At 38.4% G+C, this 14,928-nt stretch overlaps 1 protein-coding gene across 1 annotated transcript in view; it reads left to right on the top strand.

The window, feature by feature from the left end:
* Window positions 1-14,928, top strand: part of LOC140137628 (uncharacterized) — an 84,260-nt gene that overhangs the window by 62,442 nt on the left and 6,890 nt on the right. The window contains 20 exon segments of the mRNA XM_072159366.1: window positions 459-686; window positions 1,238-1,471; window positions 1,759-2,445; window positions 2,826-2,978; window positions 3,522-3,750; window positions 4,144-4,345; window positions 4,932-5,097; window positions 5,793-6,110; window positions 6,443-6,676; window positions 7,218-7,321; window positions 8,048-8,467; window positions 8,608-8,801; window positions 9,213-9,551; window positions 9,863-10,008; window positions 10,411-10,703; window positions 11,103-11,247; window positions 11,496-11,782; window positions 12,696-12,843; window positions 13,778-13,875; window positions 14,907-14,928. Of these exon segments, the coding sequence (XP_072015467.1) occupies window positions 459-686; window positions 1,238-1,471; window positions 1,759-2,445; window positions 2,826-2,978; window positions 3,522-3,750; window positions 4,144-4,345; window positions 4,932-5,097; window positions 5,793-6,110; window positions 6,443-6,676; window positions 7,218-7,321; window positions 8,048-8,467; window positions 8,608-8,801; window positions 9,213-9,551; window positions 9,863-10,008; window positions 10,411-10,703; window positions 11,103-11,247; window positions 11,496-11,782; window positions 12,696-12,843; window positions 13,778-13,875; window positions 14,907-14,928 (4,647 nt within the window).

The raw sequence follows: 14,928 nt of genomic DNA, 5'->3' as shown, positions 1-14,928 counted from the left end.
ATTTAAATGGGTACATTAGTATGATGGATAAAGAAGATGAATTTGCATGCTTAACCCAATGAGAACTACCTGCCGATTGGCCAAAATGAATATTGTGTCCAGTTTTGAACCAATCAAGGAGGGTAATAACATCATCTGCAAATTCAAGTTTGGCTTGAAATAGTTTAAAGCCTAGTCATATAATTGGCAATTGAAATGAGTATTTCACGTTACCAACCAATCAGAAATGCTGTTGTATCCAGGGGGTCAAGAATCGTAACAGCAAGATTCATTGTTTGAGTTATTCAAGATGATCAGGTCCAAAAAACTTAAACAGATCTATTAATGAAAATAAATAGAAATCAAACAAATGTTTCAGAGAGCTATCAATGTAAAGTGTTTTGAATGAAGAGCACAAGTTCCTTCCTGATACTAAACAACATCTCAATTAACATTTTAAACCTCATTGTTTCTTGTAGGATTTACCGGAACATACTGTAATTCGGACATTAACGAATGTGAGAGCGGACCTTGTTTGAACGACGGAATTTGCGTCGACGGCGTGAATAGCTACGAGTGCAGGTGTCTGGATGGTTTCAACGGACCGAGATGCGAAGATAATGTAGATGAATGCCACTCCACTCCTTGTCAGAATGGAGCTAGATGCGAGGATGGCTACAACAAGTACATCTGCCATTGCGCCACAGGTAATGACTTTGTCACTACGTGCCTTCATCTTTGTTCATTGATGTGGGTGTTGTCAAAATATAGGAAACAAGATACAAATTTCTGGTTCTTACATGATGAAACCCGTAACCCTGATCCACATATCCCTATAAATTTAATAGCGTAATCCTGACAATTTATCTCTGGAATGATTTAGCGAATTATTTTGCCATTATGTGCCCTCTTTCATGGTTCTTTGATGTGGGTTGTGCTAATCTATAGAAAATATAGGAAGGAATTTTTTGAAAATGATGAAAAATCCTAGATTAGATCCACACATACATGCCTCTAACTCTCACATTAGGGTGTCAAGCAAGTAACTGTAAGGCACCAGTTCAACCTACTGCATTAAGCTTCATAGGCATATCTCAGTTCACTCTACTGACTGAAATTTCCATTTTTGTGTCCCATAATCTGCTAAAAACAAACAAAAAATAATTGATCATGCACATGCAGTAAAAAAGGGCAAGTGAGAAATCTGTAAAAGACAAACAAATATGTTAATGCTATTTTTTCCTTTTACCATATTCAGGTTACACCGGCATCAACTGTGAGACGGATATCGACGATTGTCATGACGACCCGTGTCAACATGGCATCTGTCTCGACGGGCTCAACTCGTTCACTTGTGAATGCAATGAGGGATACACAGGGATACGATGTATGGAAGATATTAATGAGTGCTTGAGTAATCCGTGCCAGAACCAGGCGGAATGTCGGCAGTTTATCGGCAACTATGTTTGCATCTGCCGACCTGGAACGAGTGGTCAGTGTCTTAAATTTATTTACTCTCAAGAAAGGATATTAATTATTTTGATGGCAGTATCTTTGTTAAATAGCAGCTATTTATGATGAATGTTGTATTTAAACAATTTTTTGGACCAAATTATGAGAGCAAATTTATTCATTTTGGATGAAACTGAATACTGATGTGTAAAAGGAGATCGTAATATATTGTCTGTTATTCTGTGCATCTTTTCGTGATAATTGTTAAATTTTAATGAAAAAAGGAATTATTTTTTATAAGATCTTTATTTAACATTCTCTTTGTAGGCAAAAACTGCGAAGTCGACATTTACGAATGTGCTTCCAACCCATGTCAGAATCGTGCGACATGTCACGACCGAATCAATGGTTATGAATGCGAATGTGCACCTGGATACGAAGGCGATCACTGCGAACAGGATATCAACGAGTGCTCATCCCACCCATGCGCAAATGGCGGCACGTGTTACAACGAAGAAAACGGATTCCGATGTAACTGTCCTCCAGGATATTTTGACAAGCTCTGTCTGTCAGACGTCAATGAATGCGATCCCAATCCATGCTTTAACGGAGGTACATGCTTAGATGGAGTAGACGAATATACATGCCAGTGTCCCAGCGGTTACGGTGGTACCAATTGCGATGAAGATGTCGACGAATGTAATTCGAATCCATGCCAACATGGCGGACAATGTACAAGTGGTTTAAATTTCTTCCAGTGCGAATGTCCAGAGGGTTACGCGGGAGAAGTATGCGAAGAGAACATCATGTGCAGGTCTAGTCCATGTGCAAATTCGGGGACGTGTATAGGAGGCGTAACATCTTTTGAGTGTTTGTGCATTCCACCCTATACGGGAGAAACGTGTGAGGAGCTGATGACACCATGCCATGGACATCGATGTCAGAACGGAGCAAATTGCATGCCATCACCATCATACAATAGTTACTACTGCCGATGTGTACAAGGATTTACAGGTACAAATTTGATGTCAAATGTGAATGATATGGTTATAATGCGATGCGTTCATACAAGCTGCAAGTAATTAATCGAATCAACATTTTAAGGAAATTAACTTAAATATTTAATGCTTACTTCGTAAATTGTGAGTTCTCTTTGATCGCATTGTAATTTATGAAGAAGGAAAGAATATATTGATTAGATCAACCTCCCAATCAACCTATAGCTTGGTCCCAAATTATTCAGCATCAATCAGTTTTGTTGTGAAGACATTATTATAACTTATAAAGCAAGCTAGTCAACCTCTTGTTGTCTTGAATGGCTCTAGAGAGTCATACAGAGTTGTTGAATTTGGTCTCAATTGCTTTTTTGTTTTTTTAATCTTTATTCTCACCAGGTCAATATTGTGAAGACGACATAGATGAATGTCAGCATTATCCATGTCACAACGGTGCCACCTGCAACAATACCTATGGCTTGTACACCTGCATCTGTCCACAGGGATATGATGGGCGCGATTGCATCAACAACATTGACGACTGCACACCAGGTAAGGGTGCAAAGGATTTTTTGGAGTGGGTGGGGGGTCCAGAGATGTGAGAGTGTGTGGGTTGGGTCTAGAGATGGGGGGTGCGTTTACGTCGCCAGGCAAATGAGGACCTACATAAGGATACACACATGACAAATGAGAACACACCTCCCACTGGATGTCCTTGGTCTATTGGATATAACTAGGACATCGCAAATAATGTCAAAATGCATTTATACCGGGTCCACCAATGGGGGAGGGGGGTAAAGGATGGGCCACGGTTGGATAGTAAGTGGTATGGTGTGTGTGTGTGAGGTCCACAGTATGATATGCCTAAGTTAGCACATGTTTGGTCAGGAATGATAATTGCGCATTATATGCCCATCTACTGCTCTCCTCATCCCCATTCTTGCATCCGGTATTGCTCAGTGCATTCATTGGCTGTGACTATACATCATTTCTCTACTGTGTTTGAATATAGAAATATAACAATTTGATATTACACATTCCCAACTTTGACGATGTTTTAATCACCCATTTGCTTTTTTGCTTGTACACAACCAGATCCATGCTCGAACGGAGGCACTTGCATCGACAAATTAGCAGACTACGAGTGTGCCTGTATGCAGGGGTTCAAAGGCAAAAACTGCGAGATCGACTTCAACGAATGTGAAAGTGGTCCGTGTCAGAATGGCGCCACCTGCCACGATTATGTGGCTTCATTTACATGCGTCTGCAGCCCTGGTTTCAGCGGAGTGTATTGTCAGTCTAATGATAATGACTGTACTGAGAGGTAATTAATAATGTATAATCAAGTCAATTTATGAGTTCATGTTGAACTTGTAGTCCGTATGCACAAAAGAGTTAGACCGGGTCTAATGTTAGACCTGGTCTAAGTGGAATCAGGAATTGTCCTTTCTAGAGTAGCTAGCAAATTCTAAAGATTTAAATGCAAAGTTCAAAAATAATACAAAATAACTTGTAGATGTTCACAGGAATTAAAAGATTTTTTAAAAGAATATTGAGACGTATAATAAAACAATAAATGAAGAGTAAACTGTGCTGATGAATAAATATCTATTTTTAGACTTCATGAGTGCGAGTAAATTGAGCCGAACTTGAAATGAATTGAGATCGTTTTTGCTAACATTCATCTGTTGTTCCTTCTCTACTCATTATTAACTAGTTCTTGTCTCAATGGCGGCACATGCCATGATGGAATCAATACGTATACTTGCGAATGTGCACCCGGATATAACGGACGTAACTGTCAGCATAGAATCAACGAATGCGAGAATAACCCATGCCAGAACGGCGGACAATGCAGAGACCATCATGGATACCATACATGTGAATGCAGGCTGGGATACGTTGGGCAAGAGTGCACTGTAAGTTTGCATTTTACCGTAACTCAGGGTTTAATGTTATTGGCAGTATATGTAACAAACCAAGTCTTATACTTTATTAAAACTATTGTTGTTACACTTTGTTTATACAAGTCATGGTCTATTGCCAATATGCACATTATTAGGAGGTGTGTCTGTTCATGCTAATAACTTGAAAAGAAGACAACGATGAAATTATACTAAGATTGCAATAGCTATGAACATGATCAAATATCTTTCGACATTTTTAGTGTTAAATATTCACATCTCATACTTTTCTATCAAATTTATTTTTGACGCGATCAAGCTAAATGAGTCTGCTGTCGATTAGAACAATAAAATGCAAAGGAAGTTGAATTCTATTATTGGCTATATCTCAAAATCAATATTCCTGACATTTGACTCATTTTGCTTGATCATATCAAATTTGACATTAATCCGCAACATCGTACGGAATGTGCGAATAAAGACAACAAATGTGCTTCCAACTGAGAATATGGTCTGTCAGTTGAGGACTCATGTCAACATGTTTTTTTTCCACGATCATGTTTTACCAAGATGTTGACACGCTTGTTTTTAACCTCTACAGGAATTGATTAATTGGTGCAACAACAATAACAATCCATGTCAAAACGGTGCTGAATGCGTACAAAGTACAAACTCACCCACATACGTATGTAACTGTCGTCCTGGTTGGCAAGGACTACTATGTGACGTGCCGCAAGTATCTTGTGAGGCAGCTGCTCAGGAAAAGAGTAAGTATTACTTGAAGTGTAACTATTATTATGAGGGATTATATTTTTAAGCTTGGAATACCTATAGGTTTTATACCAATTAGTGGTACTTACTGGAGTCATGATGTAAGTAAAGGTATAGGCCGGAGTGTCCATCTCTCTTTCAAAGGGGCATGGGGTCAGACTCCTGTGAATCCTTTTTTTTGGGGGGGTGGTGGGGTGTCCACTCCTGCACACCAAGTCTGTTTACGTTCCTAGCAGCATAAGCGGATACCCATATATACACCTGGGTGGAGAGAGACAATAGAGGTTGAAGAACCTTGTGTAAAGGCACAACATGATGGCACCATCGCTGGGGATTTGAACCTGCAACCTTACGATTAAGAGTCTGAGTCTGTCCCGATAGGCCCCTGTGCCCCTATGATGTTTGCAGTCATGATGTAACCGCAATATATTATTGAATGTCATAGTGTATACCAAGTTTATAATAGAGTTTTTTATCAGTGATTTTATATTGGTTATGTTTTATATGCCATGAGACCTTATCTTAACAACGTTGTATGATCAACTTCAAAGATATTGTCTGTTTGTCTAGTTTTGTCCAGTTTTAAGTTTTACAATTGTCATAAGTCATAGGTTAGCAATCAAATATGTTTATGCTCTGTATAATGTAACCTTGCTTAATATTTTTAATTTGATTATCCCCCTTTCACCAGATGTTCGCAGTGACCAGTTGTGTATGCATGGAGGTATATGTGTTGGGGACACTACCAGCCACAGTTGCCAGTGTCCCCCAGGCTATCGTGGTAGCTACTGCGAGACTAGAATTGATGAGTGTTCTTCATTACCCTGTCGAAATGGCGGCACATGCGTCGATGACGATAACTCGTACCGCTGTAACTGTCGTCAAGGGTTTGAGGGTGATAACTGCGAGGTTGATATCAACGAGTGTCTGAGCTCTCCGTGTTTTAACGGCGGGATGTGCCATGATCTCGTTGGGTCTTATCAATGCTCTTGTCCTCGTGGTACTGAAGGTATGTTGAGTCATTGGTGTCGGTGTTACCTTGCATAATAAAATAGGTCTCACCTTTAGTGAATTATTGATACATAACTTTCCTGAAGCGCTTCAAGTGTAACATGCTGTCTGGGTGTACTGTGTTTGAATGAATCAAACAGCACTGGTTTAATTAAGGGTTGACAAAATTATATTCTTAGAATTCAATCGCAATCATTGCTAGTCTTGCTTTAAATTGTGATCCATCAATGCTTCAGATAAACATGGAAGTGTAATTCAGTAAATTAAACACAAACATTGTGACTATCAGTTGCAACATTATATAAAATGCAACACATTCTTGATTTGCAGGACAATTTTGTGAAATCAATTCCAACGAGTGCTTTGTCGGAGCCTGCTTCCATGGTGGTACCTGCGAAGACCTGGTTGGCACGTTTGAATGTCATTGTCCAGACGGGTTTGTGGGTCAGCGATGTGAGGGTGATGTCAACGAATGCTTAACTAATGAGTGTAGTGAAGAAGGTACTCTAGATTGTATCCAAGCTACGAATGACTATGAATGCGTCTGCAAACTAGGATATTATGGTGAGTGGTAAAATCTTGTCGTGTGGGGGCTTTGCATGCGTGTAAATGGGTATAGGCGCCCCCAAATGTGGATGCACAACTTCACTCTGCTATGAGTGCTGTCCAATCATGGACATCATAGAGACCACTTACCATCCACCTTTCACACTACTCACAAATGACTAATATTTATTTAAAAGAATGTTTAAAAATCATCCACTATCACATGGTAAAAAATCAGTCCATTGTTTATAAAGATACAGCATTGGTTGATACACAAAATATCCGCAATTAGATAGTTGAAAACGGAGTAAATAAGTTTGCATTTGAATAGTTCTGTACACACAGCCCATGTTTGGCCGCAATTACCGGAAGGGGTGAGTGTGTGCAGTTATAAAATGATAAAATGCCTATGAGAAATACAAACAAAGGGATTAGGCTTACGTATCATTCACTGGAACATGACTGGACTTCTCCTTTCCCATGTATATGAGATATACTTGGGTATTCTTTTGTCATTGAGCCTTGTGAATAAATTGTAATACCGTCTTTCACATTTCAGGTCGTCACTGTGATGATGAATTGAACTTGTGTGAAAACACTCCGTGCGCCAACGGAGGCACATGCTCACTTACCAGAGACGGATTCCAGTGCAGATGCCCACCTGTAAGTATAGCAATGCGACTTTTTTCTTTCGTGATTAAAACAGTTACACAAAGTATTATGAAAAAAGCTGAATATACTTGTTGAATTAAAGTTGTGGCTTTGATTTTGATCATGATACCGTTGTAAAAGGACTGCCGTATTTTTACACCTGGTGAGTCGGTGATGTTTTTTTATAGAGCATGTGTCATTGGGTGCAGCTTCAAATATTGACAGCTTCAAATACGCACTCGTGACGCAAAACAGCTGCCTCAATATGTTGATATCACTGAATCGCCGAGAGTAAATATACAACAGATACAATATAATTGTTGTTTTTGGAGTGTGTTTAGATTTCAAATAATTTGAGATATATGCAAATATAACTGGCCAATATAAAGAAAATACTAAGAAAATTTGTCCTCTCTTTTAACATAGGTTCTATTTACCTTGGAATTTAAGTAAGGAATAATTTGATGCTAAGAAATGTTGATGGCTTTAACTCAGAAATAATAATGTAATGGGGCTATGTGCTTTCAGCAAAATGTCATATTTTATGATATTCCTATCAACATTGGGGCAGCTGCTAATTACATATCATGGTAGTATTACAAAAATGTTTTGTACCATATTTATTCAGTACAAATGTTATGTGAGGGCCCAGAAAAATTTTGTGTTAGGGCCCACAAAAATGTTTGCTTATTTCTTTTACTGTAAATAAAACATGTTTTTTTGTTCTCGCCCTGATAGGATTACCGTGGAACTCTCTGCGACACCCAAATCGGACCTTGCCACAGCAACCCTTGCCAACACACTGGCACATGTATTGAATCCAACGGAGATGAATATGGTTACCATTGTCAATGCCCAGAGGGCACCATAGGTCGCGACTGCGAACACGATATCGACGAGTGCGGCTCCTCGCCATGTCAACAGGGAGGCCAGTGTATTAACGAGGTGGGGCGGTTTATGTGCGATTGTCCAAAATTGTGGAATGGTGTGCGTTGTGATGAGTATGATGCAGACTTTGAAGGGGGTATTGGAATGGTGCCAGTGTATACTACAATGGATTCTCCAACGCCAACGACGACAAGAGAGCCAACCACTTTTGATGGAAGAGGACGGTGTTCTCCACTGTGTGAAGAAAAGAAAAACAATGGTATTTGTAATGTAAGTATATGTTTTGACCCAATAGATTTGTATTGTTATTGACTTAGTCAGATATACTCACAACTTTTTATTTTCAGAGAGAGGTGTTTCTAGTCAGTTTTAATTAAATTTTTGTTATTTATTTGTTATTTTCCAAACAGGAGGAGTGTAACACAGAAGCATGCGATTATGATGGTTTGGAATGCTCTCTCGGTACCAACCGTGGGGACGCTTATGTGACTGAGGGAATCAACTGCAATGAATACTTCAATGATGGTGTATGTCACTTAGAGTGCAATAAAAGAGAGTGCTCATATGATGGCTACGATTGTGAAAAGGGCCATGATTCTTGCAAGTAAGTCTTATTGTACACAAGGAAATGATGGGATTGTAAAAAGCAAACAAGTTATTACTTCGGTGAAATTTGGTGTTTGATGCGATAAAACAACTGCTTTATCGTTTTACACCTTGTTGTGTCAGCGAGCGCAGCTTCAAATCAAGAGATTTCGCTCAAAGCGCTGGCGTATCAAATTTAAAGATACAGCATAGATACGCTGGGCAATGCCGCCTCTATGTTACTGATTTGCCAAGAAGAAAAATAGTATAGAATCAAAAACCGAAGCCATTAAAATCAACTATGTGTGGAATATACTTCACATGCTTTTGATACTTCTTTTTTCCTTTGAGTCAGGCAGGGAATGAAAAAAAAATTATATTTTAAATCTTATACTTATAAGTATGAATTTTCCTCTATCCTCTATTACAGTGAAATATATGACTCCTACTGTGAGGAAAACTACGCCAATGGTCAGTGCGATTACGGATGTGACGTCCCTGAATGCGGTCATGACGGCTTGGACTGCGACAACAGCGAACCATTGTTGGCCAGTGGGCTTCTTATTTTGGTTGTCAGAATTTCATACGAAGACATGCAGAAAGAAAATGTGTCAAAGAAGTTCCTGAGAGATCTTGGTAGCGCTCTCAACACAGTGGTGCTTTTCGCCGTGGACGACAATGGAAACCCCAAAATTGAGCCGTATGCCCCGGAAAGTAACGTCGTAGGCAACAGAAGACGAAGACAAGTTCTTGGATTAGTAGCAGAATGGTAAGTTGTCTTATAATTCACAAATACAACCTGATGTTAAAAAGAGTCTTTGTATCTTGGCATAACTTGAGAACATATAGTAAGAAAGTAAATAAAATATAAAGCTAGCATATTGAACAGATCTTTATTCTCAAACAGCTAAAATTAGCTCACCTTTTGGTAGCTTTCTGTCTGCAATTCGCTAGACTTTCTTATATATTCAATGGTGTTAAGTCTTATTTCGTGGAAAGCTAGCATGTTTCTTGAAAATGTGTAGCAAATAACGTCTTTCACATTATACTCATTATCATGTTTACCACATTTTATTATAGGGTCAAAGTATGGGTGACCATAGATAATCGTGGGTGTCGAAGCGAGGATAGCTGTTTCTCAACGACAGTAGACGCTGGTACTTTCTTAGCAGCTCTGGCCCAAACAGGCAATTTACCAAGCGATTTGCCCATTAACAGTATAGAACGTAAGTACTGTGTAACTACAATGGACTAATCCATTTGAAATCCACACCCCCACTGAAAAAGATTTAGGAATTCCAACCAAATTTTATTCCAGATCCGACCATTTCTTTCGTCCAAAAGAAGTGGAAATTCTGTGGAAAATTTTTGAATTCCAAACATGATTTCTTATTTGAGTCCAAATTATGTAGGATTCAACTGGATTTGATAAATTTCAACAGTTCGCAACTGTAATTTAACATAATGTTTTCTGTTATTAAATTTTTGTTTGTCAAATTTTTTTCTATTTCAGACGCGACGCCGAATATAGTTGCATCAAATACTTTGTACCTCATATGCGCAACTGTAATTTAACATAATGTTTTCTGTTATTAAATTTTTGTTTGTCAAATTTTTTTCTATTTCAGACGCGACGCCGAATATAGTTGCATCAAATACTTTGTACCTCATATGCGCCGTGGCGATAATAGTTGTCATGTGCATCGCATCTTTTGGAGTGATTCGCACCAAACGCTGCAGATCAACCAGCACCTGGTACCCAGAGAACCATTTCAATAAAGATCTCCCTCAAGAGATGTTCGCACCACCTGCTAAAAGACACAGACCCATCGGTAGGGAGGATACGCATCGATCCAGTAGCGGAACCGATAGTAACGAAAATGACGTTGCGGAAGGGCAGCGGGCTGATGATTACTTCAGGGTATGTATTTGTGAAACCAGTGATGATTTTTGGAAAAGCAAGTATGATCTGGATTATGAGTATGAATGTCCTCTTCAAAGAAACCCAGGAATTTCAAATAGCATTTTTACTCTCTATAGTCTTGGATCTGATTAATATTATACTCCAGCGAGGGGAAATTGGGGAACAATAATTTATCAGACCATCATGAAATTCAATTGTTTTGTGTGTAAAACAATGAAGGGAATGTGAAGAAATATGAGGGGGGAACATGAACTTATAAAACCAATGTCAGGTGGAATTCAAATAGTGTCAATTTCTCCCATTCTTCACTTCTGGTGTAAACATTATAGCCTATATTATTCCTTGTGATTGAAGAATTAGAATTAATTTGTAAATTTGTTATTTTGTTCTTCTCAGGTGGATCATTTCAGTTCACCACATCATGACCAGACGCCGTACACAACCGATCTAACCGCCTGGAGCCCAGGAGGCAGAATGCCGTCATTACAAGCCCCGACGCCACCACAGACTGATACCGATAGAGCCGGTGATAAGGGACCAGGTAAGAGATTAGTTTTGAGTTCAGATTTGATACTTGGGTCAAAAATCATAGCAAATTAAGTCATGATTAACCTGAAGGAGTGTGACATGCACATTTTCTGTAGCTGTTAACTTGGTAGCCAGTACACTTAACTGAAACTGTTCTAATATGAATGATAATCACATATAGATTTTGAATCTTGTATTTTGGTCGGTTTGACAAGTTGATTAATCATGAAAATTGTCTTTATTTGTTACCCCTATCTACAGATGGCATGACGCCCCTGATGTGCGCAGTCATCAGCGGTGCTAACATATCTGACAGCGAAAGCGAAGACTCGTCTTCATCGGTCATCGATGAAATGATCATGCGGACGGATGTTAACCATCAGAATCAGAGAACGGGAGAGACGGCATTGCATCTTGCAGCACGTTACAACAACTTATCAGCGGCGAAGAAGTTGTTGGAAGCCGGTGCACTGCCAAATGCAGAAGACGGCACGGGAAGAACCCCATTACATACAGCTGTGGCAGCTGATGCTATTGATATATTTAGGGTATGTTGGTATTCATTATATTTTCCTTCCAGTATTCAAATACTTGTATATGCATGGGTAACAAAGAATATGAATTTTAGTCATGGGGTATAGGTTTCTTTTCTTTCTTTCTTTTTTTTTCTGCTGCCCAGAATATTTGAGGTCAGTTCAAAGTTCAGATACATATACAGTTCAGGTTACCAAAATGTGCCTGTTGGCAGGAGGTTATCAGCTAATTGCATGGGGGAATAAATAAATTCAATTTACAAAATATCAAAATTAACTAACAAATTTGAAAACAAAAGTGCATTTTCAAGAAACTCAGTATGACAAAGTACTAGACTACTAAGCTTATGATACAAGGTGTCCCAGAATGATTTATACCGTGTTTGAACAAAATATCAAAAATATATAGTCAGCAGTGTATCTAATCTTAATAAGTGCAATACAATGCCACACATGTCTCCTACTTATTCTGCGACTTTCATGGAAATAGCTTGATTAGTTTTTGTGTGACATTGCTATTACTGAAAATGAACAAAAACGGCATGTGTGTAATTTACAGTGCAAAGGCATCATAACACATGGATCCTTTATCACCATCGTCCAGCCAAGAATCCTCTCTAACTTCTACTAGAAATGTTCAATTTTTAAAATCTAAAAAATCTGAGAAAGCTAAATATATGTAGAACTTAAAATGCAAAACAATATGACCAATAGAAATGCCGTTCATACCTAAAAAATTCCACCTTTCCCGGTATAAATCATTCTGGGACACCCTGTAGAATAGGAATTACATCACTCCTTGAGAGCGTCAATCTTGAATCTGTTGAATATGAATCTTTGAAAATAATTTTGTCTTTTGATTCAAGCCAAAATTCTAACCCTGTTGTAATAATTTTAATTCAACTTCTTATATCCTTTTCTGTTGCAGCTTCTGATAATGAACAGATCAACCAACGTTGATGCCAAAGCACTCCGCGGCGCGACGCCTATGATCATGGCAGCCAGGATGCAGGTCGCCAACATGATTGAAGAGCTCCTCGAAGCTAACGCAAATGTTAATGAAACAGATGAAAATGGTAAGCCAATAGTACTTTTTTGCATATTGTAAAAAATTGGAAGGATAATAATTTAATTTAAGGCGTGTGAAAGTCGATTCCGAGTTTATAGTCCCCCGCCAGCGTCACTTTTGGAAACCAAAAACACCAGCGTCAAATTTTCAAAATGCCAAAATAATTCATTATTTTCAAAGTATCGGTGTTTTCACCAGTTTTAGCAATTGGAAACATATATGTTTGTTTGTAAAACATATAAATTCATAACTTGGAAGCAAAACCAGGCTCTTTTCTAACTTTTCTAGTCCCTACCCATATAAAAACCTGTTTATAAATAACATGTATGAGTGTGGCTTTAAATCAACATGCATTTTAGGTCAATAATGAAATCTGATGAAATAATGAAAAAAAAAAATGAAAAAGTCACCTCACCAACCCGGGGAAAAAAAGGGACGATAAACTCGGAATTGACTTTCATGGGCCTAATATGCCATTTTGTCAAGTGTTGACAAATTATTTTGATGTCACATATCTGCAAGTTTTCTTGAGTAAGTTTATGTCCTGTATAATGATGAAGTATTCAATTTTGTAGGCAACAGCCTGTTAGTCCGAAACATCATTGTCCAAAAAGGGTTTAGAGCATTTTAGGGTAGGGTTAGGGATAAGGTTAGTGTTAGCATTAGGATTAGTGTTAGGGATAGGGTCAGAATTAGGATAACAGCCAGGGTATGTTTAAGGTTATGTTTAGGATTAGAGTTTAGGATTAGAGTTTAGGTTATAGGTTGGGTTAAGGTGAAGTTTAGTGTCAGGGTAAGGATTATGGTTTATAAGTAAGTTATTGGATTTTTTGACTTATTGGATTTGGACTATCGACCTGGTAACCATTTTGTAGAGCAAAATTACTTTCTGTTTTGAAGTGATAAAATGTACTAATTTATGTTGTAATTTTGTGTTGCAGGTAAAACAGCCCTACACTGGGCAGCGGAGGTCAACAATACCGAAGCCGTCAACTACTTGCTTATGCATCGGGCAAACAAGGATGCCCAGGATTTGAAGGTAATTAGCCAATAAAGCCATTTGGAATATTTTTGTACTTATACATATTTTCTACTGCTATATTTAATTCTTGGACACAGGTGCGTTCGGGTGCATCATTTCAATGCATGTGCGTATTGCACGGACGATCCAACCTTTGTGACTAGCTGTTTAGTAACAACATTGCAATGTGTGTGATTGGTTAATTTTTGTGTGTGTGTTGTGCATAGTTTACAAGGTCATACACTTGTGGAATGCTTGCGAGGTATTCTTTCAAATGTAGATGTTGTGTCCGAGAAATAAATTCAGGAACAGTAGGTGTGCCAACAGTTCATTACCTGTACAAGTTAATGGCAATAATTGTAATTATGTATCATTAATACAAACAACAGGGGAACTAATTTGGTTAGATAAATAAGTCTTCAGTGAGAGGGATGTTAACTCTCTTCACGCGGGTGTCGACTGCAGACGACATGTTTAAAAAAAATTTGAAAATTCAAAAATTTCAGAAATGTAAATTTGCATGACCATATTTGGAATCAGCATGAAAAATGCATTAAAATGAGTACAAACAAGCCTAGTATTGGTTCAGTAGTTCTTAAGATAGCTCTTGATATTTTGAGAAAATATTTCAAAACTTCTTCCGTTGAATCGCATGGCTAGCATGCAGAGCATTAAGTTTCACCCCATAGACATTGTGTATATTGATGCCTCAATACCCCTCTCAAGTGAACCTGGTGGGTGTTGTAAATAGATTATAGATGATATGAGCAAATAGGTAGTAGTAGCCTCATTCCCCATGCTGCTCTGTGGGTCCTTGGGCTATTCCAGTTGAAATCCATACACCCCCTATAGAAGACATGACCTTTATCTTCCACACAGGGAGTATGAATTTCAAATGGGGTTACCTGAATGGGTGACTCCATTTGAAATCTACACCCCCTGTGTTGGAGATTAAGGTCATGTCTTCTATAGGTGGTGTATGGATATGAACTAGAATATCCCATTGTTGGACATATGGCTAATGGTTGATGTTTCCTTTGTTTTTGCAGGATGAGACCCCACTCTTCTTGG

The sequence above is a fragment of the Amphiura filiformis genome, chromosome 17, assembly GCF_039555335.1.
Source record: "Amphiura filiformis chromosome 17, Afil_fr2py, whole genome shotgun sequence".
NCBI lineage: Eukaryota > Metazoa > Echinodermata > Ophiuroidea > Amphilepidida > Amphiuridae > Amphiura > Amphiura filiformis.
Note: the sequence above shows the minus strand (reverse complement) of the source record. Positions and strands in the feature narration are given on the sequence as shown.